This window comes from Brassica oleracea, chromosome C2, assembly GCF_000695525.1.
Source record: "Brassica oleracea var. oleracea cultivar TO1000 chromosome C2, BOL, whole genome shotgun sequence".
NCBI classification, from domain to species: Eukaryota; Viridiplantae; Streptophyta; class Magnoliopsida; order Brassicales; family Brassicaceae; genus Brassica; species Brassica oleracea.
This window is the reverse complement of record NC_027749.1, coordinates 3,726,440-3,748,123: the sequence shown is the minus strand read 5'-3', so window position 1 is coordinate 3,748,123 and position 21,684 is coordinate 3,726,440. Positions and strand designations below refer to the sequence as shown.

The window sequence follows — 21,684 nt, the reverse complement described above, 5'->3', positions numbered from 1 at the left end:
AAACATTTTGGTCATTTTTTTCTTGTGTTCTATTTTTGTGACTAAAACTTAAAAATTATCTATTTAGGAGAATTGCCGTTAATATAATGCATTGAAAAGTTGAACTACATTTACATTTGCTACCAAATTAATTCGTATGTAGTATACTTTGTTTAGAATTACACGGTAGACCGTTTGCGCTGATCAAATGAACGTAGCTCTAAGAAGCTGAACAGTAAATATTCTTTGTTGACTTTAATGTAATGACTGTATTTAGGTTGCAAAGAAGGTTTCAATCTTATAACACATGTACACAACTAAGAACAACTAATATGAAAATGTAAACTGACAACTTTATAAATGCTCTGTTTTACTTTGCATAACTGCATGCGGGGCGAGTCTGGGAATATATATGGTAGCGTGCCATCTTAAATTGTTCAACATTTTAACTTCCATTTGAGTTAAAGTTCGTATATATTCATAATGTACACGTGTAACAAGTACAGGGACATAAATCATAATTGTCAACGAAAAAGGTACATAATCATAATTCTTTATTGGTTTGATTTAGATTCGAATCATAAATTACCCATATTTTTAATTTGTCAAACATATTCTCGTTCATTCTAAACATATATCTTATATTATATTAAAACAGCAGTGTGACCCATTGATAAAAGTTATGTCCAACTTATAATTTCAACAATATATACCATTTTAATATAAAGACATCAAAATATATATTTTTTATGTAACCACCACTTAAATGGCCTAATAATCGGTAACCACTTTTTGTAACCATCCATATATCTTTTTTTTATGTAACCACCACTGTTTTTATTTTTCAAATCCCAGCAATTTTTTCGATTACGTTCATGTATTTCACCGAACTTGCTTTTTTTTCCCAACTTGCTTTTTTCTTCATGTGAAAATAATATCCTCATCATCCTCAATCTATCGGGAAAGCCTTTCACGGGTATTAGATAGAGCTTTCTTATGAAGACTGAATCAAGAGATGTTGGGCTTTCTTCAAATATGTTTGCATATATCTGGAAGAATTCGTTGGTGCCTCTGTGAAAGAATATTGCAGGATTGCTTTGCTGAAGTCCGGTGGTGGCGCTGCGACGGTTCGTGAGAAGAAGGACACCGCTTGCGTCTTTTTCTTTGCACAAAAATAGGTTTTGTTTTTGTCATTGGATGATAAATTAGGTTTGGGCTTTTATCTTTCAAGATGTATTTGATGATATATGGGATTCGTTAAAATGTCTAAATGCTTCTACTGCTATGAGCTTTCATTTTAAATTTTTAATAAAATAGATATACGACAAAACAGTTTTGTATATGTTTTAGCATCATGAGATCATGTATATAAGTTTTTCTTTTTCTTTAACATCAAGATCATGTAGATAAAGTTATTTAACATCAGACAACAAACCATTTTATATGTATTTATAAAAATATCTATTCTATTAAAACACAAGTATGACCAATTGATATATGTTGAGTCTAATAATTGTTTTTCTATGTTATCAAATCTAAAAAAATAAAACATAATACTTTTAAACTGAATTGAAATTAAAACTGTATTTCCATAACTACCATCTATTGGTCAAGACATGTATTTTGTAACCTCTTTTCCATAATTACCGATGACCACACCACTTCTTTCTAATATTTATAGTAGGCAACTGTTATATAAATGATAATAATTATTCTTTTCTTTTGGGTTTATATCAAAATTAAGTTTGCTTACTTCCTTTCAACAGTATTCTATCAAAATTTTCTTTTGTTTGTTATTGGATAATCTGAACCTTTTTCTTTTTAGAATTTTAACCTTTTATTTTATTAATATAACACATTAATTTATATAATTATGTATACAGTTACATTATTGACATATCTTTCTATAATTGTATGCTAATTATTCCTTATAATCTCGATTAAAAAGTATAAAATTTAATTTTTATAGCACAGACACTTTATATTTGTTAAGAAATACAAAATAAAAACACTTATTGTAGTTTCATTTTTTCACCTTTAATATTACGAAAGAAAATATATACTATTTTCACCGACTATTAAAATATAATATTTAGTTATAATAAAATTTGGTATATTTAATTATTTTAACTAATTATAACTTACACCTCACCTAAAAAAATAGGATTTATTCAACTAGACATTAATTTTTTCAAATTTTAAATATTTTACGTAGACATTAAGTTTATCAATTAACAAAAAGCAAGATGTTAAAATAGGGTTTAGCGGTTTTAATAGAAATAAACATTTATATAAACTTATTTAGTTTAACGGGATTGAAATAGGTTATTCGATCAAAAATATTTATTAAATGTTATATTATTCTATTAAAATAGCAGTATGACCAATTAATAGAAGTAGGATCCAACTTTTTTATTTTATTTAAAGAGTCATTATCTATTAAGTAAATAATATAAATGTAACCCACTAACCCCATATTTCTTTTTGTAAGTGAACCCACTAATTCTATATTTTAGAATTAGTTTTGCGCTTTAAAGTAACATGGTTTCTATTTACATTGGATCACAATTTATAAAACCCATTTTATTTTGTTAAATATGATTACAAAGAGAAACACAATTACAAAGAAAAGTATTAATATGATTATAAAGAAAAATATAAATATGAAAATTAAATTTTTTTAAAAAAATATAAACAAAAAAAAACCCGCCCTTGTAAGGACGAGTCAGAATCTAGTAATTAAATAAAACAAAATGAAATTTTCTAGGATAACATTTTTTAGTTTATTTTCACAAAAAATAACAATCAATGAAAAAAATAACCAAAATAAATTTAATTAAAGAATAAAAATATTTTTTTACCCTATGGTAAACTAATTTAGACTTAGTATTTAGAGATAAGATGTGAGGTTTTGAGATATTATTTTAAATTTTAAAAGTAAAAAATAAATATTAAAATTTTCAAAATAAAATGGAATTATTTTGATCATTTTTTTTTCTACAGTATTATTATGTAATAAAAACTGGAAAAAAAAACTATCTAAGAGAATTGTCCGCACAAAATTGATAAAAGTTTGAAGCGCAATCCTAACGACGTGTACCGTAATCCTTACGTCGTGGTCGTGGACCGCTCGTCGATGCACGTCGTGGACTCGTGTCTATGATTATTGCATAATTCACGTAACAATTGTATAAACGAGAGTACATGCACGTAGGTGATGCCGTGTATAATTTTTAGTTTAATATTAATGATGCATTATTATATTTGATTCTATTCTGATTTGCTTTTTTTTAGAAAGTTCTGATTTGCTTTATAGATTACAAAAATATCATAATGAAGAGTTGTAAATTTCAAAGCATATATAAGAATGTGAATTCCATGGAAAAATATGTAAATTAGAAACAAAAACAGATTTTATGTATAATAATATTTTTAGTATTTATCTTGATTGTGTAATTATATTTTAGTGTTTATCTTAATATTTATTGTTTATATGAAATAAGTTTATTAACTAATAAGAAATATCTAGTTAGGCTTTATCATTGGTCCAACCATGAAACCTCCAATTTTAAGAAGCTGAGCAAGTTTACTTCCCTCAAACAACTTTTAAAGATTATGCTAAATTGTTACTATTTCAGTTCCGGAAAGTAGGATGTTTTGGATTTATTTTTTGTTCCAGAAAAAGAGATTTTGTGTAATATTAAAGCAAGTTACAAAAAAATATTTTGTGTAATAACCTCTGTTCCGGAAAGCGACGTTTGAGCATGTCACATAAATAAAAAAACAATGAATGCATTTTCTTTCCAAACATTTGTGATTAATGTTTTGCTTATTTCTACACCTATAATTGTCGGAATACTTGTTTTCTTATTTTTTTAGTGGTTGCATTTAAATCATTTTGCACACTTTGGGCTTTTGTTTTTTCTTTGTGTTTTTATAAGTTAAAAATAAAAAGAAGTTGATATGGAATTGAACGTTATCAAAAATATTTGTCTTTATTCAAAAAACATTTAAGTAAGTCATCATACATATCAAATGCAAATTAACTGAGTTAATTTTATAGAAAACATCATTAATTATACTATTTCTGTTCCGAAAAGTATGACGTTTTGGATTTTTTTTTTTTTTTTTTTTTCTTTTGGATTTTTCTTTGTTCTACAAAGAAATATTTTGTGTAGTATCATTAATGTTGTTTTCTATAAAAAAAATTTAACTTAGTTAATTTGCATTTGATATTTAAGGTGACTTATTTAAATGTTTTTTTGGGTAAAAACAAATATTTTTGGTAACGTTCAATTTCATATCAATTTCTTTTTATTTTTAATCTTTTTTGTTTCAAAAGCGCAAAGAAAAACCAAAAGAAATAATTTTGGCTCCACTCTAAAAATTTTGCTTTGCAAAAGAATTATAGTTTTGACTTCACTCTATAAAATTTGCTTTGCAAAAAAAAAATAGTGTTGCCTTCATGTTCGAATCATATTACAAAAGTGTAATGGTTTCTAATAAGTTATATTCACTTTTCAAAGAATATGAACAGTTAAGAAGTGTAAAAAAAATATATATTCCTGACAATTCTAGGTATAGAAATAAACGAAACATTAATCACAAATGTTCAGAAAGAAAATGCATTTATTGTTTCTTAATCTATGTGAAATGAGGTAGTAATTGAACTCGGGAGTGATGACGACGTAGCGGTAGCAATAATGTGCTTGATGTTTCACAAAAAAAAAGGCAATAATGTGCTTGATAATGATATAATGATTGTGAAGACGGTGGTGTAAACGAGAAGCAATTATAAGCAAAACGAGACTCAGTTTTGGATGGTAGACAACACAGTCACACACACACATATACTATGTTTTGGTTGAAACTGTTCGCAAATGGGATTTTATTATTATAGTGCTATATTCAAAGTTGTGAAGCTTCTTAACTCAAAGCAGAAGACCATGATCTAGAATTTTATCTGCTGTAAGAAAACACTCCAATACGCAGAGTTGAAAGAATGATTACAATAACGGAACTCAGACTGAAAGAATGGTCCGATTGTCAAACACGGAAGCTCCCAAATAACCGAGAATTGAATCGGGTTTATGCTTACTATTCGAGTTAGTCTGAAGGAGAAGAACCAACGAACAGTAGTGAGGCTTTCTCTAATCTTCTACTGCACACAGACGCTCTGAAAAAAAAATTCAAGCAAGTGTGAATATGTCAGAGAAGAAGCAGTAAGCATTGTCAAAAGAAGAATCTCCAATGATACTTAGGTATAAAGGAAAGGTAATATTACTTAGATATTCGTAAGTCAATATCATTGACGTTCCCCAAGCGGACATGCTGAAGAATCTTGGACCCAAACCCCTATAGAATCCTTTCCACCCATCTTGTGCTATCAGATCCTTCACCACTTGTTTCGCTGATGGTCTATTTTCTTGGTGTCCCATTACCTGAATATAGATTTACAGTTTGATTATTCTAGTTCCCATATATGTACCGGCAGTTCTCTGACTGAAACCCACATAGCTTGTTAAATTCATGAAAGACGTTTTTGATTATGAATGGGAATAGTTAATACCTGCAGCCGCGTTTTGATTGTATCCAATGGCGTTGTGATTGAGGAGGCTGTTGCACCGGCGATGATTCCTCCCAAGGCTTGGACAAGTACTATTTTTGACTGACTAGGAGGAACAGTAGCCTCCGAGTCACTACCATAGCCTAAGAGTCTGCACAACAATAGCAGATGGTCATTTCTAATTCCATGAAAAACTAAAAGAAAGTTCTCGCAGTCAAACTAAAATGAAAACTATCATCAATATATCACAAAGTTAATGTCTAACCTCCAGATAACACGCTGGCTTGATCCATAGCTGGCCCACCAAGCAGCACTCGAAGGAGAATAAGTCATGACAGACAAGCCAAACCCTCTGTATAATCCCCTCACGCCATACGACTTGATGATTTTTGTTGCAACATCAATACCACCAGTGTACGTAGCATGACCTGAGTATCCTTGCACCATCAACTTCTGACTAACCTGCAGCAAAACAGAAGAACATTAGCTTTAACATTCACACCTTCACCGCAAAGCAGTACTTGTGGGGTGTGATCATACTCACAACATCAATAGGAACAAAAACGGCCTGCGAGAAAAGAGAAGCTGTCATCCCCGCCATGCCATTAGCAATAGCAGCTTGCGTGGGCTCACTAAACTCAAAGGGCGCAACCAACTTAAAAGCCGAGATCTTCGTGGTCTCCAGAGCAGTGAGGAATATGATCCTCGCAGGTACTGCGCCTGTGATTACAGTGCCGAAGCCTCGGTAGAGACCAGGAACGCCGTCGTTCTTGAGAATCCCTTTGACCACAGAGAAAGCGCTTTTCTCAGCAACGTCTTTGGAAGCGACTTGAAGGCGTGTTTTGACAACGGAGACAGGGTAGAGAGCTACTGTAACGCCAGTGAAGAGTCCAGCTCCAACCACGTAAAACCTCTTCTTGTCAAGCCTGAAAAGTCAGAGAGAGCACCAAAATAATAATCAGAGGTTAGACTGAAAAATTCAAACAACTTCTCTGTAAGGTAAACTTAATGAATAAAAACTTGTATGATTTTTCCATTAACAATTTCTTTCTAGGTACATAGGTGGCAAATCGGACTTAAAACGAAACAATTTTTTTTTTTTAAATAAGTTTAGAGCTTTTTTATTTTTTGTCAGCATCCATTTTTAAAATCAAGGGCTAGGTCCGGCCGGGTCTGATCTACATGAGAAAAAGAACACCACTGCTTCTCGCTTCGCCTCGTCCGCGAGTACGGACGTGCGGCTAAATCAATAATCCTCTATTAAGTTACAACAGACTATGGATTTCTTGAACATTGAATAGTATGATTAAAATAGGTGAATGGCTGCGAATCTGAAATCGAGCTTCTCTTTAAAAGCAAGGAGCCATTACATTCACCAAATGTTTCCGTCAAAACAAAATCGAGATATTATTCGTTTCTAATTTCGGAAAACAAATCCAGCAACGAGGCGATTACGAGAGAATCTGGATCGAAACAATTACACAGTCTCGGACCGATTTATATGGGAAAAGGGAAACGTACTTGTCCCAGTTAATCTCGGTTTGTACGAAAGGCGCGGCGCGAGGACTCGGCGGCGTGTTCATGACTCTCGGATGCTGCGGCGGCGAGGGCGAAACTAACCGATCTATCTGCGATTCAGGAAGACATCTGCTGCATCCAGAAGACGGCGAAATGAGATTTCTGATTTGCAGATTTTCTTTAATTGGAGGCAAGTTCAACAAAGTACAGACTCTGGGATTCGTCAGGAGAGAAGTAATAAAACTTTCCACGCATAGAGGAGAATTTTTTAAAACGCAGACGCGCTTTTAACTCAACTTCAGCGTTTGGTCAGCAGCAAACTTTTTTCAGATTCCAATCAAATACCCTTGCAGATTTACAAAATGTGTCGTATGTTTTACAGTTTTACTTTTGATGTATCAGAGAACTTTTTCACATAAATCAACTGATGTTAGTTCAACTTCCTACCAATGTTTTAAAAACCGGACCGGATACCGACTCGGCGTACTCGCTGGTTCACTCGTCTGACCGGTTCAACCGGTCGAGCCAGGTTTTTTATTTATTATATATATATATAATCATATATATAAATCATCTAATGAATAATATCTATAAATAGTATCAAAAATAGAAATAGAACAACTGAATCTTGAATACATAATCAACTAAATGAATACATGACAAATTAAATTTAAAAAAATCTGTTGAAGAATGATAAAATATCTCAAACTTATTCAGTGGTATCATTTCATCTTAATGCCTCCACCTCCGCTCTCTTTCCGACAAAAGTCACAAATCAAATTTCTCTTTCCATTCTGCTCAGTGCGTTCTGTTACATGTCTCCAAGCTATGTCATCTTTTTGATGTACTGAACGTTGAACAAAAGAATAATACATTAATATTGTTATATCAAATCTTGCGGTTAAAGAGAATCAGTGAATCAAACGATATTTACTTTTTCTTACAATTGTGCAGTCCCAAAATCTTATAACCATGGAAAATTCAGATGATGAGAGGATGGTGTACGAGAGACAAAGAGAAGATGTTTGGGGTTTTTTTTGGTGAAATTATTAAAAAAAGGACGACTATTAAGTATTATCAAGGATTAGCCTAATATAAAACCCTAATTAAAATTTAAAATGTACTAGAACCGGATTTTAGTGTCGACCCGGGTTACTGGTTTCGCCGGTTCTGAACCGATTTTTCTGGTTTTTATCTAATCCGGGTTTTGAACCGAACCGGACTCGGCTTACTTAACGAGTCACGGTCGAACCGGTCCGACCGGCCGGTCCGGTCTGGTTTTCAAAACCTTGCTTCCTACTGTTGTAAACTCAAGGATTAGAATGTAAGTTCTTTTTATTAATCATAATATATGATACTTTGTATATGAGAATTATAAAGAGATAAAAAGAAAGACATAAATATGGAAAGTTTACAAATACAAAGAAAATAAAACTAAGGAGGTGTTATTGGTTTATATATTTTGATTGATTTAAAAATTCATATAGTATTTATAAATCCAAGTAAAATATGCAAATTTGGAGGTTTTCCCTCAGATTTGAGTCTTTATATTTTTAACTAAAAAATCCAAACAAATCCATTCAAATCCATTATTAAATCAAATATATTAGTAAATCCGTACGATTGAATAACATTTGATTTGATATAGAATTTATGAATCATTAAACCAATAACACATGATTTTAATACAGATTTAAAAATCATAGAACCAATAACACTAGATTTAGTTCGGATTTTCAAATCCATTAAAATATAACGACCAATAACCCCTACTAAGGTTTCCCCTTCTCTCTAAGTCTAAGCCGCCTCTCTCTCTCTTTCTCCTGCTGCTGCCTCTCTCTCTCTCTCTAGGTATTGGGCCGGTCATGGACCGGACCGGTTATGGACCGGACCGGTTATGGACATCCACAATATGATTTATAACACTCCCACTTGGATGTCATAACCATACAGGGATTGTAATACGCTTTAGATGTTGCCTCATTAAAACCTTACCAGGAAAACCCAGTGCGACAAAACCATGGTGAAGGAAAAAGAGTACAACACGTATACTCCCCCTGTTCTGAACATCACTGGAGATCTTTCAGTCTACGCATCCCAATCTGACGCGTGAACTTCCTGAACGTGCAGGTAGGAAGTGATTTGGTGAACATGTCGGCTTCTTGCACTCGGCCATCCCACAATTTGATCGGGCATGTTGGGCCATCGACCTCAACCAGACACACTCGCGGCTGGCCTCATGTATGGCCAATATTTCCGAATGGTTCGAAGATGTGGCCGCGATCGTCTGCTTCATGGAACGCCATGATATGACTGTACCTCCATGTGTAAAGATATAGCCTGTCTGTGATCAAGCATTGTGTGGATCTGATAAATAACATGCATCAGCAAAGCCAACTAAACCATCTTTGTTATGGTTAGTATAAAATAGACCCAAGTCTTTCGTTCCTTGTAGGTAACGAAGAACATGTTTAATCTCGTTCCAGTGCCTTTGGGTAGATCATGAGCTACATCTAGCTAATAGATTACGTATTTATCTAGCCTTGTATGGCTCGCCAAATCCGTCAAAACTTTATGGCACTTAGACATGGCATTTCGGGACCAAAGATCTCCTCATTTTCTTCATTAGGGTCGAAATTATCTTTTCTAAACTGAGGAACCTTATAATTATGGGACTTGTCAATTCGTAAGCTTAGTCCATATCAAACTTCTTGAGCACGTTATCTATGTATGTCATTTGATGCATAAGGATTTTCCTTTCAAGGTGCTCAATGTATAATCCAATATATAATCTTATTTTCCCAAAACCTTTCATGTTGAATTCAAATTCTTTCTTCATATATTCTATCTTTGGAAAATTTCTCTAGACGTTCCTAGGATATTCAAGTCGTTCACATAAAGATGTTCAATATTGTTCTCGAGAACTTGATGTGTTCGGTAGTTCGATACCCTCTGGAACTTTCACATAAATTTCGTTATCCAGTGGACCGTATAGATATGTATTTTATTTTCCAGACTTATAAGGAATCAGAATGTCGTTGCATCCACCACATAGGAGTATGTCTCATTTATAATTGATTCCAGGTCTTTGTGAGAACCTTATGCAATTTCGCCATTCTTATTATGTATTCTCACCAAAGACTTATTTATGTCCAACTGGTTTGACTACATCTCTTCTCTTAAGAGATTTCATATATCACGTCTTATAGCATTATCAATTTGCTTAATCAATTTCTCTGAGTAATTTCTCGATGTGCACTCTATGATAGACGTTGGTTTCATGATCCTTGCTTTTGTCAAGCTCTTTTGTATTCAAATATTATATCATCATCGACGTCGATATTATTTTACCGGTTCCATTTATAATCCAGACATGACATAATGCATTTAGAACATATTATTTTCAGGTACCTGATCTTTATTCATGGTCATGTCTAAGGTTTCCTTTGGACAACCTTAATTTCGGATCTGCCATTTCAATTGTATGCTCTTCTTATTTTCGAGTAATACATGTATGAAACCGTTTTATCTTAACTAAGTCCAATATCAATTTTATTAGAGCATAACTCGCTGGTATATTTCAGTTTGGGTCATCAAACATGTCTGGCAATTGACTTGTTTAAGTTATGAGAATGATTCATTCTTTGGACTCTTATTCTAAATTCATATTTGAAGATCATTATTCATTCTCGAAATCGTTTACAAGCTTATTATTTCTCTCTCTGATGTTGGATATACGGATTTATCTAATCCATGGCTTAGCCTTAATCATATCACTCGTGGCCTTATGTATTCTTATGGAGATTTATATCCAAAGTATACACTTAATTCAATTTCAGATCTCATCTTATAACTTTGTAGTGGAGCAACTTATTTAAGTTCTCTATATGGGAACATTAATGTTTGACCCTTTATCAAATTCATGGGAGAGTCTCAATTTGTTATTTGGCATTATGCGAACAAATTTTTCTGCAACTTATAAGGATTCATAATTTAGACAATAATTTTGAAAACATCATGCATTAAATAAATTAAAGTGTGCAACAAGTAACCAGAAATAAATTAAGTTTGATTAGATTAATAGAGATTTAAATTCGGCCAAGATAGATTATTCAAAAGACTTTGGCTAATGAATTTTGGCCAAGAGGATTCGGCCAAGATGATTTTACCAAAATTCTTTGGCCAAGAGATTCTATTAGTTTGACTAGATTTCATATTTGGCCAATAGAAATTTCAATTTGGTCAAGCTTTTGCCTTCGATCAAGGTCTTTTAAAGGTTGGTCAAGAGAATTTAGACTTTGCATTTGATTAAGATTTAAGCTAGGCCAAGCTTCTACATTTGGCCAAGGCTTTAAAGATCATGCGATTGTTCATTAGGCCAAACATAAGTTTCGACCAGGCCAACTCCGAATGGTTCTAGGATTCTTATAGATTTCGACCAATGAGTAATTTTATGATCAGATTTTAAGTTTTAAACAAGTGATCATGTCTTAAAATTTGGCTAAGATTTCATTTGGCCAAGGCTTTGAGAAACGATCCTACAAATGTTCATATGAACATGTATAGTCTTGGCCAAGCCAAATCCAAACAGTTTTAGGATTTGGTTATGTGTTTCAGATTTGCTAGATTTTTCAGCATATGATTCAAGGTTTAAAAAAAACACATATAGGCCAAGCAATGTAATCGAATCAAGTTTAGCATATGATGAAGTTTTGATCCTACGGCCAAGCTTTTAATCATGCGGATAGAATTTCATGCAATCTCTATGTTTTAAACAAGTAAGGCATCATTTTCAATCAACTAATCAGGTAGCAAATCAGATTTGGATCATGTGAGCATGTGACTGAGCAAATTAAATATAGGTTCCATGCTGCATGCAATCGGATTTTATCTTTAACAATCAATCCAGATTTTAATTTCTTAGCATGCGAGCTAGGCGATCAAACAAATAAGATTTTGGGTTTGAATCATGCGAATCAGATTTGGTTAAGACATACGATTCAGATTTTAAACATATCATGTGATCAAGCAACCAAATCAGATTTCAATCAATAGCATGTGATCAAGACAATTTCTATTTCTAATAGGATTTAATCATGCGATTTCAATTTCCCAGGTCTAATCGATTTTTAATCAATTAGCATATGAATAATTTCAATCTAATCATGAAATTTTATCCCTAGGTTTCATATGATCAAATTCTGGAATTCTAATTTAAATTTATTAAGTTTTAAATTTTCAGGAAATTCCAATAAACATGCGATCAGATTTTAGGTTAAATTTCAAATCCTAATTCTAATAGGATTTAGGCACAAGAACATGTAATTATTCTTAGTCTAATTATGCAACTTCAAACATGTATTTATGCATGAAAAATATCAAGTTATACAAGCATAAAATCGGCAAAGACAAAAACCCTAATAACTTAGGGGTTCTAGGTTTTAGCATGCAATTTCAGTTTTAATGTTTGTGTTTCGATTTCTAAAATTAAAACATGTAATTTCTATTAGAGATCAGATCACACAATTAGGTTTTATCAATCCTATCATGTGATTAACAAAATCAGATTTTAAACCTAAACATGCCATTTAATTTTCTATGTCTAGCATGCGATTTTAATTTTAATGTTTAGGGGAAAGTCTATATCTTTATTAGACAATAAAGAGCCCTTTATATAAGGAATTACATAAGTATGAAACTCTAATACAATATGGGCTAGGAAATACAAAGACATAAAAATATGGTCCTTTGAATATGGGCTTCCACCAGACCTTGGTTTATAACACTTTCCCTTGGAAGACCATCTCCGAAGTGGTTTCTATCAGTTCATACGAAATATACATGATGCAATCAATACAGTAATGCACAAACAAATCTCTCGGCCAAGTCAAAGATCAAGCCACACAGCTACTTGATAGAATCAATTCATTACCATCCTAGCATAAGATTCTAAGTGTAATTGCAATCAATCAATGTGATCAGTTTATGTATGAATGATGCAACAAGCCGCACGGCCAAGATATGATATGATCAAGTGATTTTAATTAAAACTATCAAGGCTATCAAAATAGGGTTTCAATCAATTCAATATCAAATTCGAGATTAAACAATCTTAGCAACAGTTCTAGGTGATCAAAACAATCAATTCAGATTCAAATTCAAACAATCAAAATGATTTTCAAATTAAGGTTTCGGGTTTCGATTTTGATCTTAGATCAAAGGAGTTTGATTTGAGATTCAAAACCATTAAGGATTTCGATTTTAATTGATCAATAGATCACAATCTCGATTAGGGTTTGGGGTATCGAATTTTTGAGCTTCGATTTACTCATTAGGGTTTTGATCTATTACCCTATGGTTTTGATTCATAAAGATTAGGTTTTTAGGGTTTAATTCTTGATCAAACAATCCAAATTCGATTATAGGTTCTTAGGTTTCGAATTACCTTTAACCTTAGATGATTGTTGAACTGGACCACCAAAGAGATGAACTGTGAGCTGATCGGGAACGGAACGCGAGCTGTCCAACATGCTGATCGAGTCGCGAGCTGAAATAGATCGAGTCACTTCTATCAGGTCGCGAACGTCTGATCGGGAACGCCTTGATCATCTGTCGCGAACGAGCTATGAACTCCTTTTGATCTGAATGGAATAGAGAGTTTGATCACACATGCATCTCGGCTTGAACTCCTTGTTGATATTAGACTTGCACATGAGTTGAGTTCGGTTAGAAAATCCTTGTTGGAATCGGATTTGGTTTCCAAAGCAAATCGGCGCGCACTGTATCTGTACGTTAGGGCGCGTCGGTGGTCAGATCGACAAGCGGTTTGCACTGACTGATTCGTCTCGGCAAGGGCTTCGATTTGATATCTTGATCGTTTTCTGGGTCCTCACGGTTTGGGAGAACGGCATCTTTGAAGTTCCGAAGCAGATTCCTTTTCGTTTAGGGTTTGATGATTTTCGGTTGAGTTGAAAAATATTTCGTGGGGCTTAGGGCTAGAGCCTATCGTGCTAATAACGTGTTGTAAACTTACGGATTAGAATCTGTAAGTTCTTTTTATTAATCATAACATATGGTGCCCTTATATATGATAATTATAAAGAGATAAAAAAAGACATAAATATGGAAAGTGTACAAATACAAAGAAAAAAAAACTAGGATTTCCCCTTCTCTCTAAGTCTAAGCCGCCTCTCTTTCTCTCTCCTGCGGCCGCCTCTTTCTCTCTAGATATTAGACCGGTTATGGACATCCACGATATGATTTATAACATCTAGTGTATTTTAGCACACTTTTTCCTAAATAACTTTCCCACCGATACTAACTGGTGTTAAAGACCAAATCCTATTAAAATAAAATAAAAATAGTCCGCTGTACATTAATTATTGTTCAATGATTCAATGGCCGTCAACTAAAATATAGGTAAACATTATGTGATCATATCTCAAAATTGAATTGAAAATGTTTAAAATAATAAACAAATGCTATACCAAATTAAAACAAAAAAAAAAAAATAGTGTACGACTTTTTATAGAGCTAATCTCGAGAAAAAATCTACCAACAAAAAGTGTCTCCCCCGAACAAAACGCCGTTCTTGACCTTTCGCCTCTACGAACCAACGAAAATTATACACGTGAACATTAACTAAGCCGGACCTCAATTGGGCCTATAGTATAATGCGCTTATCTTGGCCCATTGAAAACGTTCTTTGGATTTTACTATTATAAACCTCTCACTCTTTCTAAGAGCATGTTTCTTACAGAACCATAGACGAGACGAGACCAACATCTCCGATCATCTTTATCTTACAAAACTCTGTTTTCGACATTTATCTCAACACTCAAAATACCAACAAAAAAATACAGTCTTTGAGAACGATCAGATCAAATCACAAGCTTGAGATGAACACAACAAGAAGAAGAACCGTGAGTGACAGTGTCGAGAGAGAAGCCAAGTTCGCTCGTGCAGAGTTCGGTAGAAAAGGGTACGCATCTGGTGAAGGCAACATACACTCATCTCCATTAAAGTAAACTTTCCTCGGAAAAGCCCATCCCTGCTTGAACGTAAAAGTCTTTTCATCTTTCTGCAGCAACACCTCTGACTGAACATTCCCTGAAGGTCCCGCTTCCATCAAAAGATCATTGTAAAACTTCGTTCCAAAGAACATTCCTGTATCATCTGCACAAACAGATATCATATAGTGTCAGTCTTTCGATGTTTGGCTGAATAGTTGTAGTGTTCGAGAGAGAGAGAGAGGGATAGACTTACTTATGGATCCATAAGGGGCAACTGATTTGTAATCGAAGCTGAAAACTTGAGTCACATTGTTGAGATTTGGATGCTGAACTGCTAAAGTCCATAGCGTATGGTTCATCCGGTAATTGAAGTTTGTGATGGCTATCTTCACGCGCCAATACTCTTTGTAGTTAGTTTTAACGTGCCAGTGGACTCTAACGGGGCACATGTGGTGTGTGCATTGTAGCAACGGGGCGTTGTCTTTTCTCGGTGTGTTTAGACCTTTTTTGGTTAGAATCTTAGAATCAGCCCTGCAAGAAGATTATTGATAATGTTTAGAAAAGGAGTATGTATTTTAAGTGATTTGTGTTATCTTTCTGCTCACTTGACGCAGCTCTTTTTGTTCTCGCAACCACATGCACAAGACGGACAAGGAGTTATGGTGTCGTTGTAGAAAGAAGAGAAGGAGACGCAGCAACTTGGATGCTTTCTCGCTAGAAACTGTGAGTATGTGCACGTTACATTCCATGTCACTGCATAGGCAATAAGGTTGAGATGATGTTTAGAGATCAATGGTGCAATAAGCGGTAACTAAGCGGTTTATATAGACCTAGCGGCTAGGGGATAACAAATTATTATTTATTATATGTTTTAATTTTAAAATTTAATTATAAAATTAGTGTGATGAATTATAAAAAATAGATATACAAAAAAACGAAACTAGACAAACTTGTGTATTTAACTAACATTGTTAATTGATTCAACCGATTTACACCTATTTAGATTGAATTAGATTAATTTAGATCGATTTTAACTGGTTTGGAACAGCTTAAACCAATTCAAGATGCACAAATCGGATTTTAAGAAAATCGTTTGTTCATGAGATTTGTAGCCTCGACCAATTTTTAGAACATTGGTCATTATAGATGAATGATATATAGTGTACTTACTCAAAGCTTGGGTCTTCCTCCTTTTGTCAGTAGTGAGAAAAACAGTAGACGGCACTATTTTGGCAGGACCGCAAGTGTAGCCAGGCCCAGGACCAAGCAACGTGAAGTTCTTAGGAAGCTTGACAGTCTTGTTCGTAGTTCCAGCCAAACCAACACTAACTTGAAACTGTGACACAGCAGATGATGGATCTTGACCCCAAGCTCCAACCACACCGCCTTTGCAACAGTTTGAGAACTGTTGGTTGTAAGGAACACCCGGCAAGAGGTCAACGACTGTAGGGATTTTCTTACAGCAGTGAGGTACATTTCCTTTGAACTTGGAGCAGTCTCCTTGTTCTGTTGTCTGTGCACCGACCATTGACCAAATCACTTCTTTCTTGGCCCATGCCCAGCCTAGTGTCCAGCCAGGGTTTTGTATGTGCCGGTAGATTTGGAAGTTGTTCATGGTTACAGTTGCCTGCAAATGCATGTATAGAGATGGTGAGAGATTGTGTGAAGTTTCAAACACTGTGTGCACAAGCGCGGAGAGGGTTCTTACCACATAACCATCTGCTGTCCAGGACATGATGTCCCATTTTAATGTAATGTTCCCATTAGGATCCAATGGATCATAAGCAGCTGGTAGAAAGAAAAAAAGATCAGAGGATCAGAGATATAAGTTGATGTGGATAAAAATAAATATCTAGAACTCACATGATGTGCTAAAGATGATCATGAAGAAGAAGCAGAAGCAGAAGAAGAGCCTCATCTTCTGTAAATTAGTCTTTTGGGTCTGAAGATTGGCTTGTTTACCAACTTGTTGTTGCAATTCTCTAAATTTATACTTTCTTGTTTTCCCATAACTTTAAGCAATGTTTTATGGTGAATGATAGTATAACAGCAACAGAAAGTGACGTGTTCTTGTCCGAACACAACATCTCAACTGACTTTAAAATCTTAAAGATACTGAACCCTAATGATTCAGAGATGAGAAGTGAGAAGGTAACTTGGGGTTGAAGACAAAAAGAAAGTGGTAATGAGTCATCTTCTGAGATAAACATATCTCCAAACTTTACCATAACTATCTTCCTAAGCAATTATTTCATTTGTCCAAGTGTTAATTGCTTTCCACGTCCTTTAACCTCTGCACAAGAGTGAAGACTGATAAATTGTCTCATAAATGAAGATCTATAGCTCTCCAGTTGCAAAGGTTCTTTGATCAATGGGCTATATGTACTGTAATGAGCAGAAACTTTTCAAGAAGCTGTTATGATGAATAATCTACAGTAAGTTTCATGAAAGCTGCAACCTTTTCGTCAATTCAATGAATCCATGGGGAATACAACAACCAAATCGTTTTGACTTGGAACAATCATGTTCAGACAAGACAAGTGTTGAAGTGGTCCGAGACATTACCCCAAAATGGTGGAGATTCATAAAGCTGTTAAGTAAGTTAATTCTAAGCTTTACTCATCATACACAATAGATTGGATAAAGAAAGATTCAGATCCAGCAGCAAGATCCAGATGTCTAAATTAAGAAAGTTTCTAGCTTTGAACCATTGATAGACAAATCCTTTTGCAAGAACATAAGAAAATGGTCAAATCCAAAACAATCCTCATGAACATAACATTGATCACCACGAATAAGAAATAAAGTTACAATTTATTTTTACACTTTCTTCAAACGGTTCAAAATGCTGCAGAAACAAATCATTTGCCAGATCCAGATCCAAACAAGTAACCCAGAGAAGATCCTCCACCTGGTGCTGCATGAACCTTCGTCGATGGTCGTTCCTGTTTCTCAAAATCAACCAAAAACAAAAAAAAAAAACACATTTTCTTGTTTAATTAAGTTTTCGAATTCTAATTCTTACAAAACACAAAGATCTTTTCTATTATTATTATTATTACCGTGAGGAAGTTGCCACAGTTTTGTCCCTCTGTTCTGATGTAATTATTAGGGCTTCCTCTCACACCAGCCGACATCTGTTTCTTCTTCTCCTCCTCCGTCTTGGCTTTATCTCCGGTGGTAGTCGTTGGTGTTGTCGTGGTGGCGGTGGTGGGCATGTTCGGTTTGGAAACAGACTCACCGGATCCAAAAAGGTAACCGAGAGAGCTCTCTCCGGCGCCGCTGTTAACTCCTCTAGCTTTCCCCATTTCCCGGCGAGCTGATTCCGGCGCCGATACTCGAAGATCTAGCAATGTGTAACATTAGGTTAAAAAAAAACAGACCTTTAATATATTTGGATACTTGTGGAACACTCAAGAGTAGATTCGTTTCATTAGTTTTACCTGTTTCTGGTTTTTGTTTCCTCTTCTTCTACGATTAGGCGGAAGTCAACGCAGAGGGAGAAACAGAGGAACAAGGAGGTACAGATACATACATGTACATATGAATTTATACACACGTGTAAGACATTGTGTGGTGGTGAGAAAGACATGAACTTATGGTAGGCACGTGTGGGGGTTATTAAGTCGTTGGTGCATCACGTAAAGCCGTTTATTATTAGTGGAAGCACTTCGGTCCAATAGTTTGCCTAAGAGTTCACTGATGCTTGATGCTTATACACCGGCAGGTCCAGATTTCAATTTCCGGAGAAATCCGAAAAACGATTTATTAAACAATTATTCAGGCTACGGAGGAAAGGCTTACAAAGAATCTTCAACATAGTGCAAGTAAACTCGGTCATGCGTGATCTTCATAGGACGGCTCAGGTGATGCAGTTAGTATTGTCGGTTGTCGGATCGTCTATGTAATCTTTCTCATAATTGTAATATCATAATAAATCAGCTTTAAAAAAAAACCTTTTATTAACTTTTTTTTTTTTTTTATGTTTAAATATTTAATTGATTCATATGATAAAAAAGAGGCTTGAATCTCCAGAATAACAATGACAACCCACGTCGTTGTCTACGTTTTAGGTAGCTTATAGAGGCAGACCATTATGCCAACATGTATATTTTCTTATACTAGTCTATCCTTGAACATCCCTGTGTCCATCACATTATTTGCATATCTTAATGGAAGTTTACAGCTAAGAAGCAGAATGTGCAAGTAGTGATTATGTATTCTACGTTGACCAACAAAACAACAACTAAATAGACATCTTCGGAATATTTTTATCATTGAAAATTTGAAAAGTTGTTCAGTGAGGTCTTGGTAATTGGTAACAAACATGAGTTTAAGGAGATTGACTTTCATCTAGAATATCTTGGAAAGGCTTAGAGTATATTGGCTAGGTGAAAGAGTATCTTGAGAAGCTTGAAGTCTCTTAAATCTCTTCAACAGATTCTTAAACCAATTATTGCGAGTGAACCCAAGAGAGGCTTAGGATGAACATGCAAAGCCTCTAGAGTCACTCCCCTCTAACATTTCAACAACTTTGCTCACTGAATCACTGATGGACGGTCAAATGGATCTGTTTGAATACACCATAAAACCCACCAACACCATTTTCTTCACTGTGTTATCTTCTCCCTCGGTCATTTGATCTCACAGTGGTCATGGTTTCTTCCCTCTCAATACCTTTTTTTTTAACACATTTACTAAAAATGTTGGAAGTGTTGGAATGGGCTTAAGGCTCTAGAGAAAGTTAAAGGCAACTACACTAAAACATACAAAAGTAAGCCCAACGGTCTTTTGAGTTTCTTTAACTTTACTGGCCTGCTATTCCCTACAATTCTCATTATTCTTTCTTTATGTTTTTGTCTATATATATAAATTAAGGAATTAGGGAATATAAAATTTGAAGTTGATAAAGTTTATGTTGTTGTCAACTTTTCCTAAATTTCTTACTATTTATTCCATTTTAGTTTCTGATAAATAAACCCAAAAAGAGAAAAAAGTTTCCCAAAACTCTGACAAAGAAGGTAACCAGCCACAAGACTCGAAAGGGGCTGCGAGAGCCCATGACTTCAGGGACCATCACAGTGTACGATAATCATCATGATCTTGATAATGAACATCATCATCCTACGGACAAGATTTTCTCGTTGACGTAGATCTATCTCTAAGTGACGTTGAAGCATGGCAATAGACATGTGAAATACTTGATGGAACCCTCACTTTTACATCTGAATTTCCCTGCTACACTTATAAAAGAAATATACTATTTTATTAGCGTTTCGGATATTATATTTTAGTTTAACTCTATGGATAAATGAATCAAAAGATGACATTTTTTTAGGAACAAATCGAATGAGTTTAAGATAAATCGAAAATAATAAGAAAATGGCATCTTGATACTAGCTTATGGTTTTATCATTTAAACTTACAAGTTACAATCATTATTTGAATGATGTATTTAATATCCTTTTAGTGAGTGTAAACGATTTTAACTTTCCAAATGGCTCAAGTTTAACAAAGTAAGAGTCTGAATCTTTGTATCAAAAAGTTCAAAAAAAAAAAAAAAAAAAAAAAAAAGAATCTTTGTATCAATTTTAATAACTACATATATATATATATATAAACTACAAAGTGAAAAATAAAAATAATAAGAGAAAGAGAAGAGTTGCATCATTTTGGCTTAGATATTGCTTAGATTGCATCATTGTGTATTACTATATAGATTACTTTTTTTGTTACTAATTTATGAACTGAAAAAATGTCATGTTTTGGCTTTTTTTGTTACTTAAGTAACTAAATGAATTAATTAACCGAAAACCAAAGGAGATTAATTAATTAATTAAAGAAGTTCCCACGAACAGCAACTTGTGCGCTTTCTAATTTGCTTATGGATGCAGATAAAAAGGGAAAGCCCATATGATTGGAACACCTTGACGATTTATTCATTAACAAAAGTAACTTATTTGCTAATTAGCTTATTCATTAACAACTAGGCACGCAAATAAATTCCTAACCCTTATCTTAATTGGTACTCACTCTATAGAGTTACTATTAAAAGTTGATTTTATGGAACCGCCATTTTGTAAGAAAACTAGTTGTAGTTTTACATCAATTGTACACACGACGAATAACAGATGTATGTGATATATTTTATACAATTAAATACTTGTGATGTAGATTAAAACACATACGACATCCATTTTCAGCAGATCAAATCCCAGCAAACAAAATCAGATCGTAAAAGTGGAAAAGATTGTTTTAGCAAAAAAAAAAAAAACAAAGAGAGGAAAAGATTGCTTTCACATCATTATAGAATCCCTCGTAATCTCTAGACCGAAAAATGTAGATACACATCGCTGGTTTGGTTTAAAATATTTAATCTAATCTTAGTTAGTTACGAGCAAAATATCATGATATGTTTTTAGTACTTTCCAATAAGGCATTCTTCGTAGAAAGAGTTCGGAAAATTGCCATGACGGAACAAATGATCCGATTGGTAATGGCTGTACTTTTAAAATTTTTGTTGTATAAAAAATCTGTAGACTTTTGGCTGTAGCTTTAGATTTTAGTGCTGTAGAATTTTATGGAAAGCACTAAAAAATTACTTTGGAT

The 21,684-nt window shown here is 33.9% G+C and overlaps 3 protein-coding genes across 3 annotated transcripts; all 3 read right to left on the bottom strand.

The window, feature by feature from the left end:
- Nucleotides 1-4,850: 4,850 nt before the first annotated feature.
- LOC106322749 (solute carrier family 25 member 44-like) lies at nt 4,851-7,346 on the bottom strand. The gene is made up of 6 exons (XM_013760876.1): nt 7,067-7,346; nt 6,090-6,471; nt 5,811-6,007; nt 5,549-5,696; nt 5,264-5,420; nt 4,851-5,155 (listed from the first exon to the last, which is right to left on the bottom strand). The coding sequence occupies exons 1-6, from the start codon at nt 7,126-7,128 to the stop codon at nt 5,130-5,132; spliced, it is 972 nt and encodes a 323-aa protein (XP_013616330.1). The 5' UTR covers nt 7,129-7,346; the 3' UTR covers nt 4,851-5,129.
- A 7,416-nt stretch (nt 7,347-14,762) lies between these two features.
- LOC106322760 (COBRA-like protein 4) lies at nt 14,763-17,044 on the bottom strand. Its single transcript, XM_013760887.1, has 6 exons — nt 16,939-17,044; nt 16,784-16,863; nt 16,246-16,702; nt 15,681-15,828; nt 15,329-15,606; nt 14,763-15,238 (listed from the first exon to the last, which is right to left on the bottom strand). The coding sequence occupies exons 1-6, from the start codon at nt 16,991-16,993 to the stop codon at nt 14,949-14,951; spliced, it is 1,308 nt and encodes a 435-aa protein (XP_013616341.1). The 5' UTR covers nt 16,994-17,044; the 3' UTR covers nt 14,763-14,948.
- A 741-nt stretch (nt 17,045-17,785) lies between these two features.
- Nucleotides 17,786-18,626, bottom strand: LOC106322761 (protein SPIRAL1-like 4). The gene is made up of 3 exons (XM_013760888.1): nt 18,519-18,626; nt 18,138-18,421; nt 17,786-18,020 (listed from the first exon to the last, which is right to left on the bottom strand). Exons 2-3 carry the CDS (start codon nt 18,381-18,383, stop codon nt 17,937-17,939), a joined length of 330 nt encoding a protein of 109 aa, XP_013616342.1. The 5' UTR covers nt 18,384-18,421; nt 18,519-18,626; the 3' UTR covers nt 17,786-17,936.
- Nucleotides 18,627-21,684: the final 3,058 nt, after the last annotated feature.

Coding starts and splice junctions, on each gene's coding strand:
- LOC106322749 (XM_013760876.1), bottom strand. CDS start 7,128: ATGAACACGCCGCCGAGTCCTCGCGCCGCGCCTTTCGTACAAACCGAG. Junction 5,697..5,810: donor AGCCAGCGTGTTATCTGGAG/GTTAGACATTAA, acceptor ATTGTTGTGCAG/ACTCTTAGGCTATGGTAGTG. Junction 5,421..5,548: donor CAATCAAAACGCGGCTGCAG/GTATTAACTATT, acceptor ATCTATATTCAG/GTAATGGGACACCAAGAAAA.
- LOC106322760 (XM_013760887.1), bottom strand. CDS start 16,993: ATGAGGCTCTTCTTCTGCTTCTGCTTCTTCTTCATGATCATCTTTAGC. Junction 16,864..16,938: donor GATCATCTTTAGCACATCAT/GTGAGTTCTAGA, acceptor TCTTTCTACCAG/CTGCTTATGATCCATTGGAT. Junction 15,607..15,680: donor AACAAAAAGAGCTGCGTCAA/GTGAGCAGAAAG, acceptor ATCTTCTTGCAG/GGCTGATTCTAAGATTCTAA.
- LOC106322761 (XM_013760888.1), bottom strand. CDS start 18,383: ATGGGGAAAGCTAGAGGAGTTAACAGCGGCGCCGGAGAGAGCTCTCTC. Junction 18,021..18,137: donor ACTGTGGCAACTTCCTCACG/GTAATAATAATA, acceptor TTTGAGAAACAG/GAACGACCATCGACGAAGGT.